General features: G+C 43.9%; 1 protein-coding gene across 1 annotated transcript in view; it reads left to right on the top strand.

Annotated features, from left to right (window-relative positions):
- pdhx (pyruvate dehydrogenase complex component X) overlaps positions 1–21,193 on the top strand; it is a 257,338-nt gene extending 236,145 nt beyond the window's left edge. The window contains exons 10-11 of the mRNA XM_063062249.1: positions 15,819–15,883; positions 20,760–21,193. Of these exons, the coding sequence (XP_062918319.1) occupies positions 15,819–15,883; positions 20,760–21,024 (330 nt within the window). The 3' untranslated portion in view covers positions 21,025–21,193. The remainder of the gene's footprint in view (positions 1–15,818; positions 15,884–20,759) is intronic.
- Positions 21,194–22,571: the final 1,378 nt, after the last annotated feature.

Here is a 22,571-nt window from a genome sequence, read left to right as displayed (position 1 = left end):
TAATGGGGTATGCAGGCCATTACCTGCAAGGTGAAACCTAATGTCATGAATGGCTGAGCAACACACATAAAAATTGCTGGTGAACGCAGCAGGCTAGGCAGCATCTCTAGGAAGAGGTATAGTCGATGTTTCGGGCCAAGACCTTTCGCCTGGAATGGGAACTGTACCTCCCTTAATTGCAGGGCTCTGCAGAGTGTGGTGCGGACAGCCCAGCGCATCTGTAGTTGCGAACTTCCCATGATTCAGTACATTTACAAGGACAGGTGTGTATAAAGTGTCCGTAGGATCATTGGGGACCCAAGCCATCCCAACCACAATCTATTCCAGATGCTACCATCCAGGAAATGGTACCACAGCATAAAAGCCAGGACCAACAGGCTCTGGGACAGCTTCTTCCACCAGGCCATCAGACTGATGAACTCATGCTGATCTGAGTGTACTCTATATTACATTGACTGTTCTATTTATTATAAATGATCATAAATTACTATGATTGCACATTTAGATGGAGACGTAACGTAAAGATTTTTACTCCTCATGCAAGATGTAAGAAATAAAGTCAATTCAATTCAATTCTCGGAGACCAAAATCAGAACATCTTTTGAGAGGATGAACCCTTGCAAGGCATCAGGCCCTAATGGTGTACCTGGTAGGGCACTGAAAATTTGTGCCAACCAGTGAGCGAGAGTGTTCAAGGACATTTTCAATCCCTTACTGCTGCAGTTGGAGATTCCCAGCTGCTTCAAAAGGGCAACAATCATACCAGTGACGAGAAGAGTAGGGTGAGCAGTTTCAATGACAATCATCCAGTTGCACTCACATCTGCTGTGATGAAGTGCTTTAAGAGGCTGGTCATGGCTAGAATCAACTCCTGCCTAAGCAATTTACCTATCACCACAATAAGTCTACAGCAGATGCAATCTCACTGGCTCTCCACTCGGCTTTGGATCACCAGGATAACAGCAATACCTATTTCAGGCTGCTGATTACAGCTCAGCGTTCAGCACAATCATACCCTCAGTTCTAATCAACAAACTCCAAAGACTCTGTAAACATGAGGAATTCTGCAGATGCTGGAAATTCAAGCAACTTACATCAAATTTGCTGGTGAACGCAGCAGGCCAGGCAGCATCTCTAGGAAGAGGTACAGTCGACGTTTCGGGCCAAGACCCTTCGTCAGGACTAACTGAAGGAAGAGCTAGTAAGAGATTTGAAAGTGGGAGGGGGATGGGGAGATCCAAAATCATAGGAGAAGACAGGAGGGGGAGGGATGGAGCCAAGAGCTGGACAGGTGATTGGCAAAGGGGATATGAGAGGATCATGGGACAGGAGGCCCAGGGAGAAGGAAAAGGGGGAGGGGGGGAAAAACCCAGAGGATGGGCAAGGGGTATAGTGAGAGGGACAGAGGGAGAAAAAGGAGAGAGAGAAAAAGAATGTGTGTATATAAATAAATAACGGAAGGGGTACGAGGGGGAGGTTCCCCCCCCCCTTTCCTTCTCCCTGGGCCTCCTGTCCCATGATCCTCTCATATCCCCTTTGCCAATCACCTGTCCAGCTCTTGGCTCCATCCCTCCCCCTCCTGTCTTCTCCTATCATTTTGGATCTCCCCCTCCCACTTTCAAATCTCTTACTAGCTCTTCCTTCAGTTAGTCCTGACGAAGGGTCTTGGCCCGAAACATCGACTGTACCTCTTCCTAGAGATGCTGCCTGGCCTGCTGAGTTCACCAGCAACTTTTATGTGTGTTACTCCAAAGACTCTGTATCTCTCTCTGCAACTGGATCTTTGACTTCCTCATTGGGAAAGCACAATCAGTGTAGATTGGAAAATCATCTCCTCCTCACTGACAGTCAACACTGGTGCACCTCAAGGACACATGCTTAACCCATAGCTCTGCTCTACCCTACACCCACAGCTGTGCTGCTAGGGACAGCTCAAACAACATCAATAAATTTGCCAATGGCATAACTGTTGTTGGCAGAATTTCAGATGGTGATGAGGAGGCATACAGGAGTGAGATGGGTCAGCTGGTTGAGTGGTGTTGAAGCAACAATCTTATATTCACCGTCAATAAGACCAAGGAATTGATTGTGAGCTTCAGGAAGAGGAACACACACCAGTCCTTATCGTGGGATCAGCAGTGGAAAGGGTGAGCAGTTTCAAGTTCCTGGGCTCCAACATCTCTGAAGGTCTATCTTGCGTCAACATGTTGATGCAATTATAAAGAAGGTACACAATGGCTAGATTTCATTAGGAGTTTGTGGAGACTTGATATGTCAGCAAAGACTCATGCAAATTTCTACAGATGTATCATGGAAAGCCTTGTAATTGGTTGCATCTCCACCTGATATGGAGAGCCCACTGCACAGGATTGGGAAAAGCTGCAGAAGGTTGCAAGCTCAAACAAGAGAATGTCTGCAGATGCTGGAAATCCAAGCAATACACACGGAATGCTGGAGGAAATCAGCAGGCGAGGCAGCGTCAATGGAAAAGATATAGTCAACTTTTCAGGCCGAGACCCTTCAGCGAACTCAGCCAGCTCCATCGTGGGCACTAGTCTACCCATCATCATGAACATTTTCCAAAGGCAATAACTAAAAAAGGTGCAATTCGGCATTAAGAACCCCCATCACCCAGGACATGCCCTTTTCTCATTATTATCATCAAGGAGAAGGTACAGGAGCCTGAAGACACACACTGAACATTTTAGGAACAGCTTCTTCCCGACCACCATCAGATTTCAGGATGGACAAAGGCATTTTTCTTTTTGCTCTACTTATTTAATTAAACTGTATATTTTTTCTTTATGTAATTTATAGTTTCTTTTATTATGTATTGCAATGCACTGGTGCAGCAAAACAACATATTTTACTACGCAAACAACTACATGTGCCAATCACATTAATACTGATTCTGATCCTGAGGGAAAACAATAACAGAATATAGAGTAAAATGTTACAGATACAGAGATTGTAGTGAAAGCAGACAAAGTGTATAGCCATAATGTGGTAGATTGTATGGTCAAGTGCCCATTTTATCATACAAGAGGATGGTTCAATAATGTTATAAAAGTAGGATAGAAGCTGTCCTTGAGCCTGGTGTAGCATGCTTTCGGGCTTTTGTATCTTTTACTTGAGGGGAGGAAGGAAAAACTGTTTGTGGTGGAAGGCATCCTTGATTATGCTGGCTGCTTTACTGAGACAGCAGGAAGTGTAGGCAGTGTCCACAACTGTTTTTCATTAATATTCTGAGATTTGGAAGGTCAGCAACAACTCGCCTAACAAATCACCTCCATTCCACTGTATCACAGAACCTCAGTTTTGTTCCTTCCCTCCTGCCTTAAAATCTGTTAGGCTTCTAATTTTTCCAGGTTTTTCTGGGACGTCTTTAATAGAAAATACTCCCTGTCTGTGAATCCCACCTGGCTTTTCTTCATATTTTCAGCCTTCTTTATTTTCTATTCAGATGCCCACCATTGTAGCATTTTGCTTTGTTAGTGTGATAACTAATTTGTCAGTCAGTAAACTCTGATAACCAGGTATATTCAGCACTATGGTAACCAGATTTTCAGTAGATTTTCTTCAGTAAAGATAAAACAGTACTACAGATGCTGGAATCTGGAAGAGTCTCAAGCTGAAACATCAACATAGGACTCTTGCCTCCACAGATGTTGCTTAACTCACTATTTTCCCAGGGTTTTGATTTTTCAGGACGATTGGATGTTATTTCTGTGATGCAAACTAAACATTTCACCATATGTTTAGATATTTCAACGTACATGTGACAAATAAAGCTAATCTTATAAATCTTACCTTACTAAACAAGGATACCTAAGTATCCCATTCTGACATGTCAGTCCATAGCCTCCTCTACTGCCACAATGATACCACACTCAGGTTGGAGGAACAACACCTTATATTCCATCTGGGTAGCCTCCAACCTGATGGCATGAATATTGATTTCTTGAATTTCTAGTAATGCCACCCCACCCCTCCACCATTTCCCTCTCACACCTAATCTCTTTACCTGCCCATCGCCTCTTTCTGGTGCTCCTCCCCTTTCCCTTTCTTCTGTGGCCTTCTGTCCACTGGTCTCCTATCAGATTCACTCTTCTCTAGATCTTTATCTCTTTCACCAATCAACTTCCCAGCTCTTTACTTCACCCCCTTTCCCAGTTTCACCTATCACCTTGTAGTTCTTCCTCCCCTCCCCCGACTTTCTTACTCTGGCTTCTCATCTTTTTTCTCCAGTCCTGATGAAGTACCTCAGCCAGAAACATCAACTCTTCGCTCTTTTCCATAGATGCTGCCTGAGTTCCTCCAGCAGTTGTGTGTGTTGTTCATATGGTGAGCCTTCCCCAAAATCATTTTCATGAACCTCCTTTGAACCCTCTCCAATGTCAGCACATCTTTTCTTAGCTAAAAGCCCCAAAAGAGCTCATAATACTCCAAGTGAGGTCTCAACAGTACCTTATAAGCCTCAGCATTACAACCTTGTTTTTATATTCCAGTCCTCTTGGAATGAATGCTAACATTGCATTTCCCTTCATCACCACAGACTCAACCTGCAAGTTAATCTTTAGGAAATTCTGCACAAGGACTTCCAAGTTCCTTTGCACCTTGGATTTTTAAAATTTCTCCGTTTAGAAAATAATCTATGCTTTTATTCCTTCTACCAAAGTGCATGACTATACACTTCCTGACACTGTATTTCATCTGCCACATTTTTGCCCATTCTCCTAATCTGTCCAAGTCCTTCTGCAGCCTTCCTGTTTCCTCAGTACTACTTGCCCCTCCATATATCTTTGTATTATCCGCAAACTTGGCCACAAAGCCATCAATTCTGTCATCCAAGTTATTGTTATACAACGTAAAAAGAAGCGGCCTCAACACTGACTTTGCTGAACACCACCGGCAGCCAATCAAGAAAGGCTCCCTTTATTCCCACTCTTTTTCCCCTGCCGGTCAACCAGTGGTGTATCCATGCCAGTATCTTTACTGTAATACTCTGGATATTTATCTTGTTAAGCAGCCTCATGGCAGCACCTTGTTAAGGCCCTTCGAAAAATCCAACTACATTACATCCACTAATTCTCCTTTGTCTATCCTGTTCATTATTTCCTCAAAAAATTCCAACTAATTTGTCAGGCAGAGTTATCCCTTATGTTGACTTTGGCCTATTTTACCATGTGCCTCCAAGTACCCCAAAACCTCATCTTTTAACAATCAATTCCAACATCTTCCTAACCACTGAGGTCAGGCTAACTGGCCTATAATTTTGTTTCTTCTGCCTTCTTCCTATCTTGAAGAGTGAAGTGACATTTGCAATTTTCCAGTCCTCCGGAACCATGCCAGATTCAATTGTTTCTTGGAAAATCATTACTGATGTCTCCACAATCTCTTAAGCTGCCTCTTTCAGAGTCCCGGGGTGGAGTCCAAATGGTCCAAGTGACTCAACTAGCTTCAGACCTTTCAGCTTCCCAAACACCAAGTAATTGCAACTACACTAACTTCTGCCCTCTGACATTCTCAAACATCTGGCATACTGCTCGTGTCTTCCACGGTGAAGACAGATGCAATAGTTAATAAATTCATCTGTCATTTTCTCATCCCCCATTACAACCTCTCCAGCATCATTTTCCAGCATTCATAGTCATACTGTATCATTACAGTTGCACCATAAATAATTAAATAGTAATAAAACCATAAATAATTAAATAGTAATATGTAAATTATGCCAAGAAATAAGTCCAGGACCAGCCAATTGGCTCAGGGTGTCTGATCCTCCAAGGGAGGAGTTGTAAAGTTTGATGGCCACAGGCAGGAATGACTTCCTATGACACTCAGTGTTGCATCTCGGTGGAATGAGTCTCTGGCTGAATGTACTGTTGTGCCCAACCAGTCCAGTGGAGACACCTCTCTTTTACTCTTTATATCTGGGAAAAAACTTTTGGTATCCTCTTTGATATTATTGGCTAGCCTACCTCCATATTCATCTTTTCCCTTCTTATGGCTTTTCCAGTTGCTTTCTTTTAGTTAAATTTTTTCCAGTACTCTGACTTCCCACTAATTTTTGCTTTATTATATGCCCTCTCTTTTACTTTTATGTTGAGTAAAAGTTGAGGAGGAGAAGATGGCGACGCGACGCAACGCAGCGCGCATAGCCTCTCCGGTGAAATGATATTGTATTTGTAAGTAGGATGCCTTGCACAATTCTGATTTGATGGAGACAGCCGTGAGAGCACGGAGGAGCATCTGGATTAACTTCTGAAATGCCCGGTTCGCAGCCGCTGCTACTGTGCGATCGAGAATCTCCAGAGGGAAGGCCCCAAAATCCTCGGCTTTGCCTCCTGCTGGCGACCAGGGCTGAGATCGAAGCATTCGGCAGAGATGGTGCTTGGTGCTCGGTGTTGGAGGGCTTTTCGGAGCTCAAAGTTTTCGGACGACTCAGAGTCGGACTGTGGTTGGGTATGGCAGGGAGAGTTTTCTTCCTTCTCCCATCTGCGTGAGATGTGGGACTTTCGAGAGACTTTGAACTTTTTGCCGTGCTCACAGCTTGTTCTTCATCAAATTACGGTGTTGTTTGCACTGTTGTAACTATATGTCATTTTTGTCAGTTTTTCAGTCTTGGTCTGTCCTGTGTTCCTGTGATATCACACCAGAGGAATATTGTATCATTTCTTAATGCATGCATTACTAAATGACAATAAAAAAGGACTGCATGTCCTCATAATCTAATCTAATCTAATCTAATGTTGGCTTTGACTTCCCTTGTCAGCCAGGGGTGTGTCATCCTGCCTTTAGAATAATTCTTTGGGTTTTATCTGTTCTGCACCTTCTGAATGGCTGTCAGGAACAACAGCCATTGCTGCTCTGCTAGTGTCCCTTTCCAATCAACTTTGGTCAGCTCCTCTGTAATTCCCTTTATTCTACTGTAATACTGATACATCTGACTTTAGCTTCTCAATTCTCAAACTGCAGGGTGAATCTTATCATATTATGATCACTGCCTCCTGAGAGTTCCTTTACTTTCGAATCCTGATCAAATCCAGTTCATTATACAACACCCAATTCAAAACAGCTGATCCCCTAGTTGGCTGTTTCCAAATTGCACTTAATTCTTTTCTTGTGATTTCTCAATTCCTTCCCTCCATTCAACTCACCGGACTGCATCATGCTCCCATCTGACACACGCTTCCCCCATCCCACCCCACCCCTCACTGGACCCATAGCTGCACCCCACCCCACCCCTCACTGGACCCATAGCTGCACCCCGCCCCACACCTCACTGGACCCATAGCTGCACCCTGCCCCACCCCTCACTGGACCCATAGCTGCACCCTGCCCCACCCCTCACTGGACCCATAGCTGCACCCCGCCCCACCCCTCACTGGACCCATAGCTGCACCCCGCCCCACCCCTCACTGGACCCATAGCTGCACCCCGCCCCACCCCTCACTGGACCCATAGCTGCACTCATTTGCAGCTGTCACATGAATGGCACACACTCCCATAAACACTGCTTACTGAGGTCTTGTCTCCTAGTACCAGCCTGATGGCCTTTAACAGCACAGGATAATTAGTGGTATTTAAAATATAGGTTAAGTTGATTTAAATAGGTTCAGAATGAGAAATAATTTAAGGAATAAAAAGAGGTACTAGTTAAGACATTAAATCATATACAGTGAAATAAAGTAATAAAAACAACTTGACTAAGCTTACATTTGTTAATGAAGGTCACTGGTCTTATTCAGATTAATGACACCACTTTAAATACACAGCTGAGGAGCCATGCCCAAGTATAACTGGTCCATCAAGTTTAGGTTCTGAAATGCCCCGACCTGCATGGCAAATCCAAGGCTTGGAGTGCCGGTCTGATATCCATACGCTCTACACCTTTGGGTGCTGTACAGGAGTGTGTGTGTGGCATGTGCTGTGGGGTGGGAGGGACAGAAAATTAAGCTTTCTGGTTGTCAGTATGATCCATTACAATGGACTTGCCCAGAGGCATGTATGAAAGCCTACTGGTTCTCAGTTGGTAGAGGTACTTTTTTTTCCTAACATCCTTCCTGTTAAAATCTATCTTGCCATATACCATAGTCTCAGAATTTCAGATATGCCACTCTGTTTTCCTTACACTGCCCTTCTGTCAGCAGAAGTTGGAGGACCCTTATAATCTACTCCATTTGCTGTCTCATTCTCACATAGACAAGGTGACCCAGTTCTCAGCTTCCATACCATGTCCTTCCACGGTAGCACCAAAATATGATTGTAACACTGAGCACATCTCTCACTTCCTCTTCCTTCCTGGGACCGTTCTTTCTCCCACCACCTCAGGCTCTGACAGTCTCACAGAGATTGCCTGTACTCATTCACTCTAAAGACAACAGATGTATTTGCTGTTCTCTCTCAGCAAAATAATTCAATCTACCTGTGTAATTCCAATCTCTATCTCTCTCTCTCTCTCTCTCTCTCTCTCTGTATATATATATATATATATATATATCTATCTATCTATCTCTCTCTCACTATCTATCCCATAGAATGACGATGGTTCTCAGTCAGTTAGTGGGGTTAGGTATGTGCGTCCTGAAGTGACTGTACAGGCCGATCCTTGACAGTCATTGCTTGCCACATGGCAGGTGAGGCCTGGAGGGGTAGCAGGGGCAGAAGCTCTGTTGTGGCGCTTCCTGTGCCTTTCCTCTGTTGCCTCGTTGAGCTTGTTCTCAGCAGCGTCCACACCTTTTCTGATGGTGTCCCTCCACTGTGAGCAATCTTGAGCTGGATCCTCCCATGCTGATGGGGCAATGTCAGCTTTCTTGAGGCTCCTGTGCATAACATCCTTGTACCGTAGTCGCTGGCCTCCTCGTTTTCGGGTATCACGGGACAGTTGGCCGTACAAGGTGTCCTTGGGCAGTCTTCCGTCAGGCATTCTGACAGCATGTCCTGCCCGGTGCAGTTGGGCTGACATCACCAAGGTTGGAACTGCTGGCATTCTGGCTCGAGAGAGGACCTCAGTATTGGAGACCTTGTCTCGCCAGGTGATCTTCATCAGAGAACGTAGGTGATGCTGCTGCAGATGGTCAAGCTGGCGTAAGTGTCTCTGATATGGCACCATGTCTCACATCCGTATAACAAGGTTGATATGACAATGGCCCTGTATACCTTGCACTTGGTGGCCAACCTGATGTTCTGTGACCAAACTCGATCTTTCAGCTGACCAAAGGCAAAGCAGGCTTTTCTGGTTCTTGACTCAGTCTCTGCATCCAGAGAAGCTGAGGATGTTATTATGCTGCCCAGGTAGCAAAACTTGTTGACAGCATTGAGACGAGTGTCATCAATGAGAACAGTTGGTTCTTCGTAGCTTGAACCAGGAGACGGTTGGTAAAACACTTCCATCTTTTTCAGGCTGATTGTTAGTCCGAAGCTTTTGGCTGCACTGGCAAAGCGACTGGTGATCTCCTGTAAGTCTTCGACCAGTGCACAGTCATCAGCAAACTGTAGCTCATGCGTGACAATGTCCCTGACTTTTGTTTTTGCTCTCAGTCTTGCAAGGTTGAGGAGCCCACCTTCAGCCCTTGTTTGTAGGAAGACCCCTAACTTCAGGTCTGATGTGGCATCCTGAAGAACAGCAGCGAAGAATAGTCCAAACAGAGTAGGAGCCAGAACACAACCCTGTTTTAGCAGTTGCTGATGGGAAGTGGGTCTGACAACTCACCACACATGTTGATGCGACCTTCCATGCCTTCGTGGAACTGATGGATGATGTTGGTTAGGCATGGAGGACAACCGAATTTTGGTAGGAGCTTCCACAGGCCATCTCTACCAACAGTGTCAAACACTTTGGTTAGATCAACAAATGTGACATAGAGACTTCTCTGCTGCTCAACACATTTTTCTTGGAGCTGCCTCAGTGAAAAGATCATGTCCACTATACTACGGCCTGTTCGAAAACCACACTGGCTTTCTGGAAGGGTTTTGTCACTGATGTTGGACACTAAGTGTCGAAGGATGATCTTCGTGAGGCATTTTCCTGCGACTGACAGAAGAGAGATGCCACGGTAATTGCTGCAGTCTCTCTTGTCTCTCTTGTTCTTGTAGATGGTCACGACTGATGCATCTTTGAAGTCTTGTGGTAGTTCTGCAGCTCCCCACACTTTGTGAACAGCTGGTGCAGGCATGATGTCAGTGTGTGACCAGCATACTGATAGATTTCGGCTGCGATACCATCAGACCCTGGTGCTTTGTTGGGTTTTAGCTGTTTGATGGCTTTGATAACCTCGTGAAGAGTAGGGGAAGCATCTAGCTCGAACAGTATGGGTCGTGGGTGTATTCTGCCCAGTGCTTCATCGGTGATGGTTCCTGGTCTGTACAGCAGCTCGTGGAAGTGTTCTTGCCATATTTTCATGTGCTCTGATTTCTCGGTGAAGATGGATGTACTGTCCTTGCTCAGGAGTTATGAGGTGCCTTGTTTTGATGGACCATACACAACCTTGATTGCTTCATAGAAGCTTCTTGAGTCACTACAGTCAACGAAGGCTTGTAACTCCTTGGCCTTGTTCGCCCACCACTGGTCTTTCATAGCTCTGAGCTGCCTCTGCAAAGTTGATTTTGCACTCAAAAAGCCACAATTTTTGGAACTTGAGTTTGGGTGTCGAAGGAGAGCCTGGTGTGCAGCTGCCTTAGCTCTTAGAAGGTCTTACACAGCTTGGTTGCTCTCATCAAACCAGTCCTGATGCTTGCATTTGGCTTTCCCCAAGGTGTCCTGGGCAGCGCTGTAGACCGTTTCTGTGAAGGCATTCCAGTGCTCAGTATATCGTCTGGTGGATTTTCAACCAGTCTGCTTAGAGCAGTTTCCATAGAGGATTTCAGGGCATCAGCACACTCGCGATGTTTCAATTTAGTGGTGTTCAGCTTTTCGGGTGGTTTGGCAGCATTCAGTCTGCGTGGAGGTTTGATTGATAGACATGGATCTGACCACACCATTTGATGATCAGTTGAGCACTCAGCTCCACGCTTAACTCTGGTGATACGAACGTCAGAGATGTCTTGTTGTTGGCTGATGACATAGTCAATGAGATGCCAGCTTTTAGATCGTGGATGCATCCATGTGCATTTGAGCTTGTCTGGTAATCTGAACAGTGTGTTAGTAATGCACTGTTTGAATTCTGTGCACATCGAGAGGAGCAGTAGACCGTTACCGTTACTGTTGCCAACCCCTTGGCGTCCAATCACACCAGTCCACACGGTGGACTCCTTGCCGTCCCTAGCATTAAAGTCTCCCAGCAACAGCAGCTTATCGGAAGTTGCCACACTACTGATGGTGGTTTTCAGATCACTGTAGAATGCCTCCTTGACTTCTCTGGGATTAGTCAGAGTTGGGGCATAAACGTTGACTTTGGTGAGGTGACGTTTTCCTTGCAGAGGTGTACGCAAGGTCTGGATTCGGTCATTTACAGCAACAGGCAGGGTTGGTAGCTTTGCTGCGAGGCAGTTCTCAATAGCCAAGCACACACCAGATTCTCTTCGTTCTTCTTTGGGCCTGCCAGACCAGAACAATGTGTACCTTCCTTTCTCTTCACAAAGCGTGCCCTCTCCAGCGAGTCGTTTGAGCACACAAGCAACAAGTGCAGTGCTTCTCTCTGGGCGATCTGAGTTAGCATTGTCCAACAGAGTTCATATGTTCTATGAGGCAACAATCAGATTCTGCTTGTGATTCTTACCGCTAGAGTTGGACGACCCGACAGCCGCGGCAGACTGGCCAGGTTGGTGTGAGCGGGCTTTGTTTGAGCCACCTTTTCTAGGCCCTTCCCTAATTATAGGGTGAGCAGTGCCTCCCTAAACAGGGCTGCTCAGACGCAGAGGGTGCTGCCTCACCGGATCTCCGCTCTGTAATCCATGTGTGACCACTGTTACGTACCCCGTAACTGAGTTGCCAAACCAGCAGAAATGGATCACTCAGTTGGAGTCTGGATTACTAAAACTAAGAAAGTTTTATTAAAGAAACAAGCAACACAGTAATCGAAAGGATAATAAATGCAACAGTTCAGCAATGATAAACACACGTGTACACAGAATTAAGATAACAGGATCAACCAAGCTCTATCGTTGTCTAGGGATAAATGACCAATTTCAAAGTGACACAAAGTCCAGTTCAATTTAGTTCAGTTCGCAGTAATCGTTGCCATGGCGATGGACAATGTCGGGGGAAGGAGAGAGAACAAGAACGAATGATCATTCAAAAATGGCTTCCACTCACAGACCTGCGATATTGCTCACAAGCAGCTTTCGGGCGCGTCCTTTGTGATGTCACCTGAGGTCACCGACTGTGACCCCTCCTCCAGATGAGGTCGATCCTCTGCAGTGAACCTGGCACCCAAGCAAGGGCGGACACACACCGGGTTCCCGCTGATCGTACCTCTCCACCCTGTGCGTTTGTGGCCCGGTACTTCCCACCGACTCGTGAGAGGCGCACCGTTTCCAGGGTCTCGTTACCTCGAGTGTCGTGTGTGTCCTGCCTTAGCGAACCTGTCCCTTTTTATCACCCTGCTGGGGTATCGCCTGTCCATCACTTCAAACAGTTCAGGGTTCAAAGGGGGAGCCGCTCTAGACGGCTCTTTCTCCCGTCCCTTCATTACACATCTCCAGATCGCCTGTCCATCACTTCAAACAGTTCAGGGTTCAAAGGGGGAGCCGATCTTGACAATACCCAGACTGATGGCTCCTTCATTAACACCTCCAAATGCTGCTTCATTGTGTGCCTTATCTCTCCCTCCCCTGAGGACAGGTGGCAGACCAACTGCTGATGCCACTGGTGCTAGCCCAGGCCAGCAAACATCTTAATTTATGTGTATTCTCGTCACATCACTCTCCCCCTGCTGCCTGCATGCAGACTGCCTCCCTGAACAGGGCTGCTCAGACACAGAGGGTGCTGCCTCACCGGATCTCCGTTCTGTAATCCATGTGTGACCACTCTCCCCCTGCCGCCTGCAGGCAGACCTGTGACTACGGCTCCCAGCTGGTAAGCCTGCCACTTTCCCACTTGTCTATCGCTACAGGACTTGGGTGTGTTGAGGATACCCCACTCCTCAGAAAGGAACAGCGTGTGTGTGAATGGATTTTAGGTGAGTAGGGGGTTGCACAGGTCCAGACCCACCCTCTCGACATCCCCTCCCAGATCCAGTGGCAAAGTGGGGTCCAAGACGGCTGGGGGAAGTTCTGTTGCAGTGAATGGCCAGACCAAGCTTCGATGCAAGGGATGCCCTTTCTGTGCTTCACGACACGTGTTTGCTAGATGGCCGTTGACCTTACGAGAGGGTTCATCCACCCTTTGACAGGTCTTGTTTCTCGTCCTGCAGGGTGTCTAGCCACCCTCCTCACCAGGCAAGCCTGGTGGGGGAGCCGGTTTAGTCGCCGACCACCCGACCATGCGACAGGTAGTACTGGGTTACATGGTACCAGTAGCACTCAGATGAGTGACCTGACCAATATCTAGTACATTGAATTATTTGACTGAATGTTCTTTTTTTTGTACTGAAATGCATTCCGGAACTCACTATGGACTACACCTAGTCTCAAATGTGCTTCACAGTCATTTAGCTATATCTAAAGATCAGTGTTCTTGCCAGTTTTCCACATGACACTTCTTGTGTTGTATATCCTACTTGTGATTTCCACTTAGCCGCCTCAACTTTTCATTCTTGATTCATCCCCACCAGTGCCCTCCTCCCACCTTCTGAATGTTAAAGATGTTTTTGGAGAAGCACTAAAATAAAGTCCTTTTCTAAAGACTGTGTCATCTGGATTAATAAAGATGCTGCTTATTGCTTGCCTGTAATATAATGTATTCATACATAATTTAAACAGCTGGTACAGCTCCTTTATCACAGTACCAGTTTGACCTTTAATGGCTGTTTTATTCCTCTGCAGAGCGAACATGTTTTAATCTCACTCAATATACCATCTACAAATTTTATTTCCAATTCTTTAACCCATAAGGTCATAGAGTTATAAACATTGAAACAGGCTCTTTAGTACATCTCGTCCATGTTGATAAAGATTAGTCCAATTGGGCTCTCTGAATCTTTTTGATCCATCACCTGTCCATATGTCTTTGAAACATTGTAAGTGTGTCCATCTCTGCAGCTTCTTCTGGCAGTCAGTTTCATATACCCACAAGTCGCTGTGTGAACAAGTTTCCATCAGGCTTCTTTTAAACCTTTCCCTCTCATCCTAAATCTATATCCTCTGGAGTCTAGACTTAGATGCTGCTACCATTAACCATAGAATAGCACAGCATAGGACAGACCCTTCAGCCCACTATATTGTGCTTAATTAATTAAGTTAGTGACAACTAACTACACAAATCCTGATTATGGCCCATACCTCTTCACTGTCTAAATATACATGTACCTATTTGAGAGTCTCTTCAGCACTCTATCATTTCTGCCTCCATCACCATCCCTGGCAGTGCATGCTAGGCACCTACCACTCTCTGTGTGGAACAAAGCTTGGCCTACACATCTCCTTTGAACTTTTCCCTCATCTTTTACCCTGGAGAAAAAAAGACTGTGATTATTCACCTTACCAGTGCCTCTTGTTGCACCTGCGATCGGAGTCACCAGAGAGACACCGAAGTTCGTGATGTAGAAATCCTTGCCTTTGCGAATGAGAATCGCTTCCCAAACTTCCCTTCTACTGTCAGTGACTACCTTCATCCTCCCTGTGTTCAGGAGCTCTGCAATGGTATGGGGAGTCTGTAGTTTGAGTTTGTCCCATCATCGCAACATGTTCACTTCCTTGCACTGCCTATGCTACACCGCATGGAAGTCCTGCTACAACAGCTGCCTGTTTTGTTGAATAATATTGTGTCCCCATGGGGCTGTACCGCTCCTGTGTTGTAATACCCTCTCTCATTGCTGCATTAAAGGTGAAAGGGATATGCCTCATCGGATACCCTGGTACATCTGTGGTGGATCAAAGGGCGTGTATCCATGCTGTAGGTCTGGCTGTGAAGTAGAATATCAGATGACTTGATGTTTTGTGAATGTTTGACCAGTTAGCTAGAGGTAGTCCCACGTATAGTGACGGGGAATGCATTGTTCAGGATTACTGAGAATCAGAAATAGGTTTTATTGTCACTGACACACGCCATGAAATTTATTGTTTGCAGCAGCAGTACAGGGCAAGAGATTAAAGTTACAATATAAGTAATTTGTTTGCATTATTGATTTTTGTAGCTGTGAGTTGCACTAATAAATAAATAATGTGATAAGGTAATAGTGAGGAGGTATTCATGGACCACTCAGAGTTCTGATAACAGAGGGAAAGAAGCTGTTCTCAAAATGTTGAGTGTGGGTTGTCAGTCTCCTGTACCTCCTTCCTGATGGTAGGATGAGAAGAGGGCATGTCTCTGATAGTGCAGGTCCTTAATGATGGATGCTACTTTCTTGAGGCACCACCATTTGAAGATGTCCTTGGTGGGGAGGCTTGTGCCCGTGATGCACAGTGGTCAATATCCAGTTCAGTCAACAGTCATAACTCAAACAGTGGATGTAATTTTCACTGATATCAGTAAACCTATTGATTTTATTTTCCATTCTGTTTACATGCATCCATAGATAGAAACTGTCCTTCAGTACTTTTACTTTAGTTTGTTAGTTGTCTGAGTAAATGGTCTTCACAAGAAGTCTGTGAAGTTACTGAGAGTACATAGAGAAACAGTTTTCTCTTTGGTTGGTTAGAGTTCTCTCTGTAGCACATGCTGTTCTTTAGAAGTACCATGAAGGGAATTGACAGCTGTGTTTATAATTTCATTCCAGGTACTAGCAAATAAAGCCAAAGCAGGAAAATTACTACCAGAGGAATATCAAGGAGGCTCATTCAGGTAAAATGCCAGCAATCCTGAGTTTATATCTCTGTCATTGTAGCTTTGGTTATGGGGTTTTAAAGTAGTGGGGGCATGCTGTATGTGGTGAAGGTAAGCCCTTTTATTCTGCAATCCTCCCCTTTCACTTTTGTTTTCATTCCTTTATTGGCTATGCTGACACTGTAAGTGGTGAGCCATTATGTGCGTTTGTAACTCTACCAGAACAGCACATGCTTTGTATGTACTGCAAGTTGTCTAGGTGATTTGTGTTTGGTAAACTTTCAGTATTGGTGTCCTGCAAGACAAGCTGGTACAGAAATAATGCTGTCAATGCTCTTTTGAAAATAAATTTTGGACCCAAATATGTAGTTGAGAAGCTGTATAAAATGTTTTAATCTTCCTACTGAAGCAAACATGGGCCCTCTTAAAACCAATCATTGGAGTATTTTGCTAAAATACCTATTGACTTTGACATCTCTTAACACTTAAAAGTAGTACAGAGACATTAATAATTTCTGGACATTGACTGTATATAAAGTAACTGTAAATTACGCTCAGTAGACATTTTATTAGGTACCCCCTATACCTGATAAAGTGGCCACTGAGTGTAAGTTCATGGTCTGCTGCTGCTGTAGCCTACTCACTTCAAGATTTGACATGTTGTGCATTCAGAGGTGTACTTCTGCACACCGCTGTTGTAATGCATGGTTATTTGAGTTACTGTTGCTTTCCTATCAGCTTGAACCACTCTGGCCATTCTCCTCTGCCCTCTTTTATTAACAAGGCATTTTCCCCCACAGAACTGCTCACTAGATATTTATTGTTTCTCGCATCATTCTCTGTAAGCTTTAGAACTGTTGCATATGAAAATCCCAGGAGACCAGCAGTTTTTGAGATACTCAAACCACCCCGTCTGGCACCAAGAATCATTGCATGGTCAGAGTCATTTAGATCACATTTCTTCCCCATTCTGATATTTGGTTTCAACAACAGCTGAACCGCTTCATCACGTCTGCACGCCTTTATACATTGAGTTGCTGCCACATGATTGGCCGATTAGATATTTGCATTAATGAGCAGGTGTACCTAAATTAGTGGCCACTGAGTCACGTAGTGACTTAGTCTGTTTGTTGAGATCACATTGCTTCTATGCAACCTCATTCCATGTCGCAAACAGAGGGTACCCAAATGGTGAGAGCTATCTAATTTTGCTTACAAACTATACAGACCCAAATACTTTGATTAGATTGGAAGGGTGTGATATCAATGACAGCACTGAAAGTTCGGAATTTTCCATATTGCATTGACTTTGAAAGTGGTATACAGCAGCCACCTCCCAATCTTTCTCCAGTAACCACTTGGGTTAAAACAGAGCCTTTAAGATGACTGATTAAATTAAGAATGATTCAAATGGCATGCTTTGGTCCAAGGATGACTATTAGCTGAGGAAAATGCGGTTGTTTTAATGTCATATGTTTTAATGAGATAGGAGTGGAAAGGTTGTATTTCTGAGGAATGATGAGCCACCTGGAGCAGAATTAAAAAGCAGAATCAAATAGTCTTCATTTTACTACCTGGTCCTACGCGCAAATTGGTAAAGGGCAAATAAGATTCGAAAAGTAAATGCATAGCTGAAAGATTGGTTTGGGAGGAATAGTTTCCAGTACAAGAGTAGTAGAATATAAGAGCAAGGACATATTGCTGTGGTTTTATAAGGCATTGGTCAGACCACTTTTGGAGTATTGTGAATAGTTTTGGGCCCCTTATCTAAGAAAGGATGTGCTGGCATTGGAGAGCATCCAGAAAGGGTTTACAAGAATGATCTCAGGAAAAAAAATGTTAAGGTATGAGGAGCATTTGATGGCTCTGAGGCCTGTACTCACTGGAGTTTAGAAGAATGAGGGGGGATTTCAATGAAACCTACCAAATATTGAAAGGCTGCGCAGAGTGGATGTAGAGAGGATGTTTTCGATGGTGGGAGAGTCTAGGACCAGAGAGCACAGCCTCAGAATAGAAAAACATCCCTTTGGTACAGAGATGAGTAGGAATTTCTTTAGCCAGAGGGTATTGAATCTGTGGAATTCATTGCCACAGACGACTGTGGAGGCCAAGTTGTTAGGAACAGTATATTTAAAGCAGGAGTTGATAGGTTCTTGATGAGTAAGGGAGTCAAAGGTTATGGAGAAAAGGTATGCAAATGAGGTTGAGAGGGAAAATAAATCAGCCATGATTGAATGGCAGAGCACACTCGATTGGCTGAATGGCCCAACTCTTCTATGTCTTGTGGTCTTATGAGCCACTTGCATTCATAATGGGTGAAGAGAGAGGTGTTCCAATGGGAGCCCAGCTGGGCCAGTTACACAAAATGAGTTTGAACAAGTTAATGGGCGAGGGTTCCAGCGGTGGGAGATTAATGCCTTCAAAGAGAAATGAAGGAACGCTGAATAAGAACAGTGATGGAGAAATTCAAAGTGTGATAGGAAGTGACAGAAAATAGTGAATCCAGGGGATGTAAAAGCTGTCAAATGCCACAGCCTAAGGTTCTTAATGTGAATGCATAGAACATTTGTGACAACATAAATGTGTTGATGTAACAAATGGGGAGAAAATGAGTTTGATTTAACAGCTTTTATAGAGATGTGGGTGCAGTGTAACTAGGATTTGGGAACTCAATATGCTGAAGAATAGACAAAAGGGAAAGGAGGAGAGTTGGCATGCTTCATCAAAGAAAGCATAGTTGCAATGCTGAGTCATTATTTGGACACAATATATCACGTTGACAAATCAGTTTGGGTGGAAGTAGGAGTAGCAGGGAAAAACATACTGATGGGAGTAGTCTTTTGGGCCCCAAGATGTTGTGTCTCAACAGGTCATGGCATAAATGGGGAAACATCAAAGCACGCAAGAAAGGGAATGTGATCATCATGAAGGATTTTAATCTGCATATCAACTGAATTAATGGAACTGTCGAGTATTAAGGAAGAGTAGATTGTGTGGCGCATTGTTTCTTAGAGAAATAAGTTATTTATTCATTGAGATACAGTGCAGAATAGGCCCTTCTGGCCCTTTGAGTTGCGTCGCCCACCAATCACTGATTTAATCCTAGCCTAATCATGGGACAATTTACCTACCAATCAATATGTAGGAGGAAACCGGAGCACGCAGGTGACATCCATATGGTCACAGGAAGAACGGAGCAGCAGCGGGAATTGGACCAGGGTCACCTGTACTATAAAGCACTACACTATCGTGCTGCCCCCAAAGTTATAGAACTTTGCCGTAGTAGGCTAGTTTAGACATCATTAAACTGAAAAAAATCCCTTGTTTAGGAAAAGAGAGAGATAAAAATGGGAATCTGTTGCCCATGTTACTTTATATTGTTGACAAGATGCTGGAATCTTGACCATCTTTCAGATACAATCAATTCCTCAATCAAAGTAGTCCTGAGGAAGAATTGGGTTGGGTGGGTTGAAGGAGCTCACACCTGTTTTTTTTTACCTTATGTATTCACAAGTGCTCTAGGATTAGGATTACTCTTCAGGGTGTCGAATGGTTGCTTCACATTAAATTCTTCTTTGACCATCTCCCAATGCCTCATTGTCTGTTAATGCCATAGCAGAATTAGTAAATTTAGTGAAGGCTGTCTCTTCCCCATCGCAGAGAGTCTAACTATTCGATAGATGTTGACAGGCCATTAAGATACATAGTACTGTGCAAAGACTTGGCACATATACATAGCTAGGATGCCCTGTAACCTTTGCACGGTACTGTATTTGTCATTTTGGAGCAGATAACAAGTGTGTAAATGTGGCGGGAGCAAAAGATGTTGGGAATGGTGAGGGTGGAGTGCCGTGGGAAGGGAGTGGGACAGATGTTAGGGTGTGGTGCAGGTGCAGACACACGCAGTCCTCAGACACCAGGCAAGGTCATTTGATTCCAAACAATTGATTTATTCAACATTACAGAATGTCTTTCTGGTGCTTCCCACTCCCTCCCCTCTCCCTTCCCCCTTTTCCCAACCTTGATTCCCTTCTCCCTGCTCCCTTCCCACTCTCAGTCTACAACAGAGACCCAAATCAGAATCAGGTTTATCAGCTCTCACATCATGAAATTTGTTGGGATTTTTTTCGGCAGTAGTGCAGTGCAATACATAAAATTACTACAGTACTGTAATAGACGTCCTAGCTGTATATAAATGCCTTAAAGTTTTGCACAGAACTGTAAAATTAAATGAGACTTCATAATTCTCTCTGAGAAAAATTAAACCCAAATTAATATTTAATATTGCTGAAGGAGTTTTACATAAATGGACACTTTTAGGAACTTTGAATATACAATATGAAAAGAAATCATCATCTGACAGTGTGTTCCGTGATATTCCATTATCCCCAGACCACCAGTTGGGACTGAGAATGCATTTAATCCTTGGACAAGTAGACAGGAAAGGATCCATGAAAATTAATAACCAATAGTTTATTACTTTTTCTCTTGACTGCTACACCTTCTCCCATTCCTGCAGTGAATACGAAACAAATGGAGTTGAGAGTAGTGAAAAAGAAGTGAGGTAAAAACAGTATGTCCTCAGAGACCAGCATGCACATATTACTTTGTACATTTAGTAATGGCTTTTGGGATATAATAGCGATTGGTTCAAAGCTACTTTGGAATGTTGACACTGATAAGCACAAAATTCTAAACCTCACTCTGTAACAATATTCAGGGGAATAGTACTGTTAGATAGGTAACCCACGTGGGGTGGGCACATACTGAATTGGACAAGGAACTGCAGACAGGAACCTGTTGATAGACATCCGGATATGAACAGGAGGTGATGACTGGGTGTCAAAGATGCAGCAGAAATTAAACGACCAGTTTTGTATGTTCTTCCTTCCAGTATTTCCAATTTAGGAATGTTTGGCATCAGCGGGTTCAGTGCTGTGATTAACCCCCCTCAGGCGTGTATCCTGGCCATTGGACAGTTGCGCCACGATCTGACAGTTTCTGAAGATGATGCTGGTAACCCCAACCTCTGTCGGAAAGATATGATGATGGTCACTCTGTCCAGTGACAGCCGAATTGTAGATGATGAACTCGCTTCTCAGTTCTTAGAGAACTTCAGGCTTAACCTGGAGAACCCAAGCCGACTGGCTTTGTTCTAGCCTGCATCTTCTGAGCTTCATTTTCTCTAGGACTTGTTGTGAAGCAGAGGGTAACACATAATGCACACAGAGTATATTTCATTGCAAGTTCTATAATGCTGCAGGGAACTTCACCCTGCCCCAGTTGTTACATGTACGCAAGAGAAAATAAAATTTATTATTTATTTCACTGGGCTGCGGTCTTTGTCTCTTCATTATCAATGTTGCATGACCAGGCATATTCTTTCTGCACAGGAGGAGAATTAAGACACAAACATGCAAGGGTTCAAAACCTTGTGAGCTCAGATGTACCTGGCAAACAACTCAGTTTAGAGCATTGGCTCTTGGTCTGAAACACAGAAATATCCCTTACTCTCTAGGGTGCTGTGTCCTTCAGAGAAGGCAAGGTTTGTAGATAGAAAGTGCATATTTTAAGGACATAAGAAATAGAAGCAGGAATTGACCATCTAGCCTTTCAAATCTACTCCACCATTTAGTTCGATAGTGGCTGCTCTACTACCTCATTGCCATGTTCCTTGCCCTGTCAGAATTTCAGCCAGTGACTGAGCCTCTACAGCCCTCTGCGGTCAAGAATGCCAAAGATTCTTCATCCTCTTTATGGAGACATTTCTGCTCAGTTCTAAACTGCTTACCTCTTATTCTAAGATGCTCTGTGTCTTGAGAGTCAGTATGTTCACAGTTTCTGAATTGCTCGCTGTTAATGGAAAGTAATTCACCTCGGGAGTTCAGTCACATAACATTCTGGGAGTCACAAAATGATAGTTCTGTTTAGTCAAGGCTTTATCTGCTGCTATCCCACTCTGTTTCTCATAATAGCTCTGCTATACAATGCAATAAGACACAAAACTGCTGCTCAATCTCTACAAATAGTCCTCTGGGACTGAGTCAATCATTTCTTCAGCAATCTGAGCATCATATTGGTGGCACAGTGAATCACATAACTCCATTGCTATAGCAATCTTGTTGTGAGAAAAGATTAAGGTTTCAAACTATGATGAGTTTGTATTTACTATGAAGAACACTCATTCAAGATTATGGAAATCAATGATCTCATTCCACAGTGCCTTATTACAGGAAATGAAATTTATGTGAAATATCACTGGATCTTGTGGCTGCTTTATTAACGTATTAATTCTAGATTAGAAAGTGCAAGTATGTACAAATGATTCTAAAGATAACATTAATTGGAACTGACAATAAATTTATACATGTGCATTTTTAAAATAATGATTTATTTTGCAGTGGATTTGGAACAGGCTGAATTTTATGAACCAAAGTCAGTACAACACCGGGCTTTCAAAGTAACTCAGACAGAAAATATATAATGTATGGTGTGTCAGGCATTGTATTTCAGCAGCCAATGTTAAATTTACATGTAAATACTATATATGCAAAACAAGTGTATATTTAATTATCACTGCATCCAGATATCGTTTGTTAATTTGTAAAACTGCTCAACTTCATCTGACCCATTGTTATTGGGTGTTGTACATTGACAAGTGGTTCAGGGTGCACCATTGACCTGCTTTGTAGTTCTAGGAGTCCAA

Source organism: Mobula hypostoma, chromosome 11 (genome assembly GCF_963921235.1).
Source record: "Mobula hypostoma chromosome 11, sMobHyp1.1, whole genome shotgun sequence".
Lineage (NCBI taxonomy): Eukaryota > Metazoa > Chordata > Chondrichthyes > Myliobatiformes > Myliobatidae > Mobula > Mobula hypostoma.
This window is presented reverse-complemented; position numbering and strand designations above follow the sequence as displayed.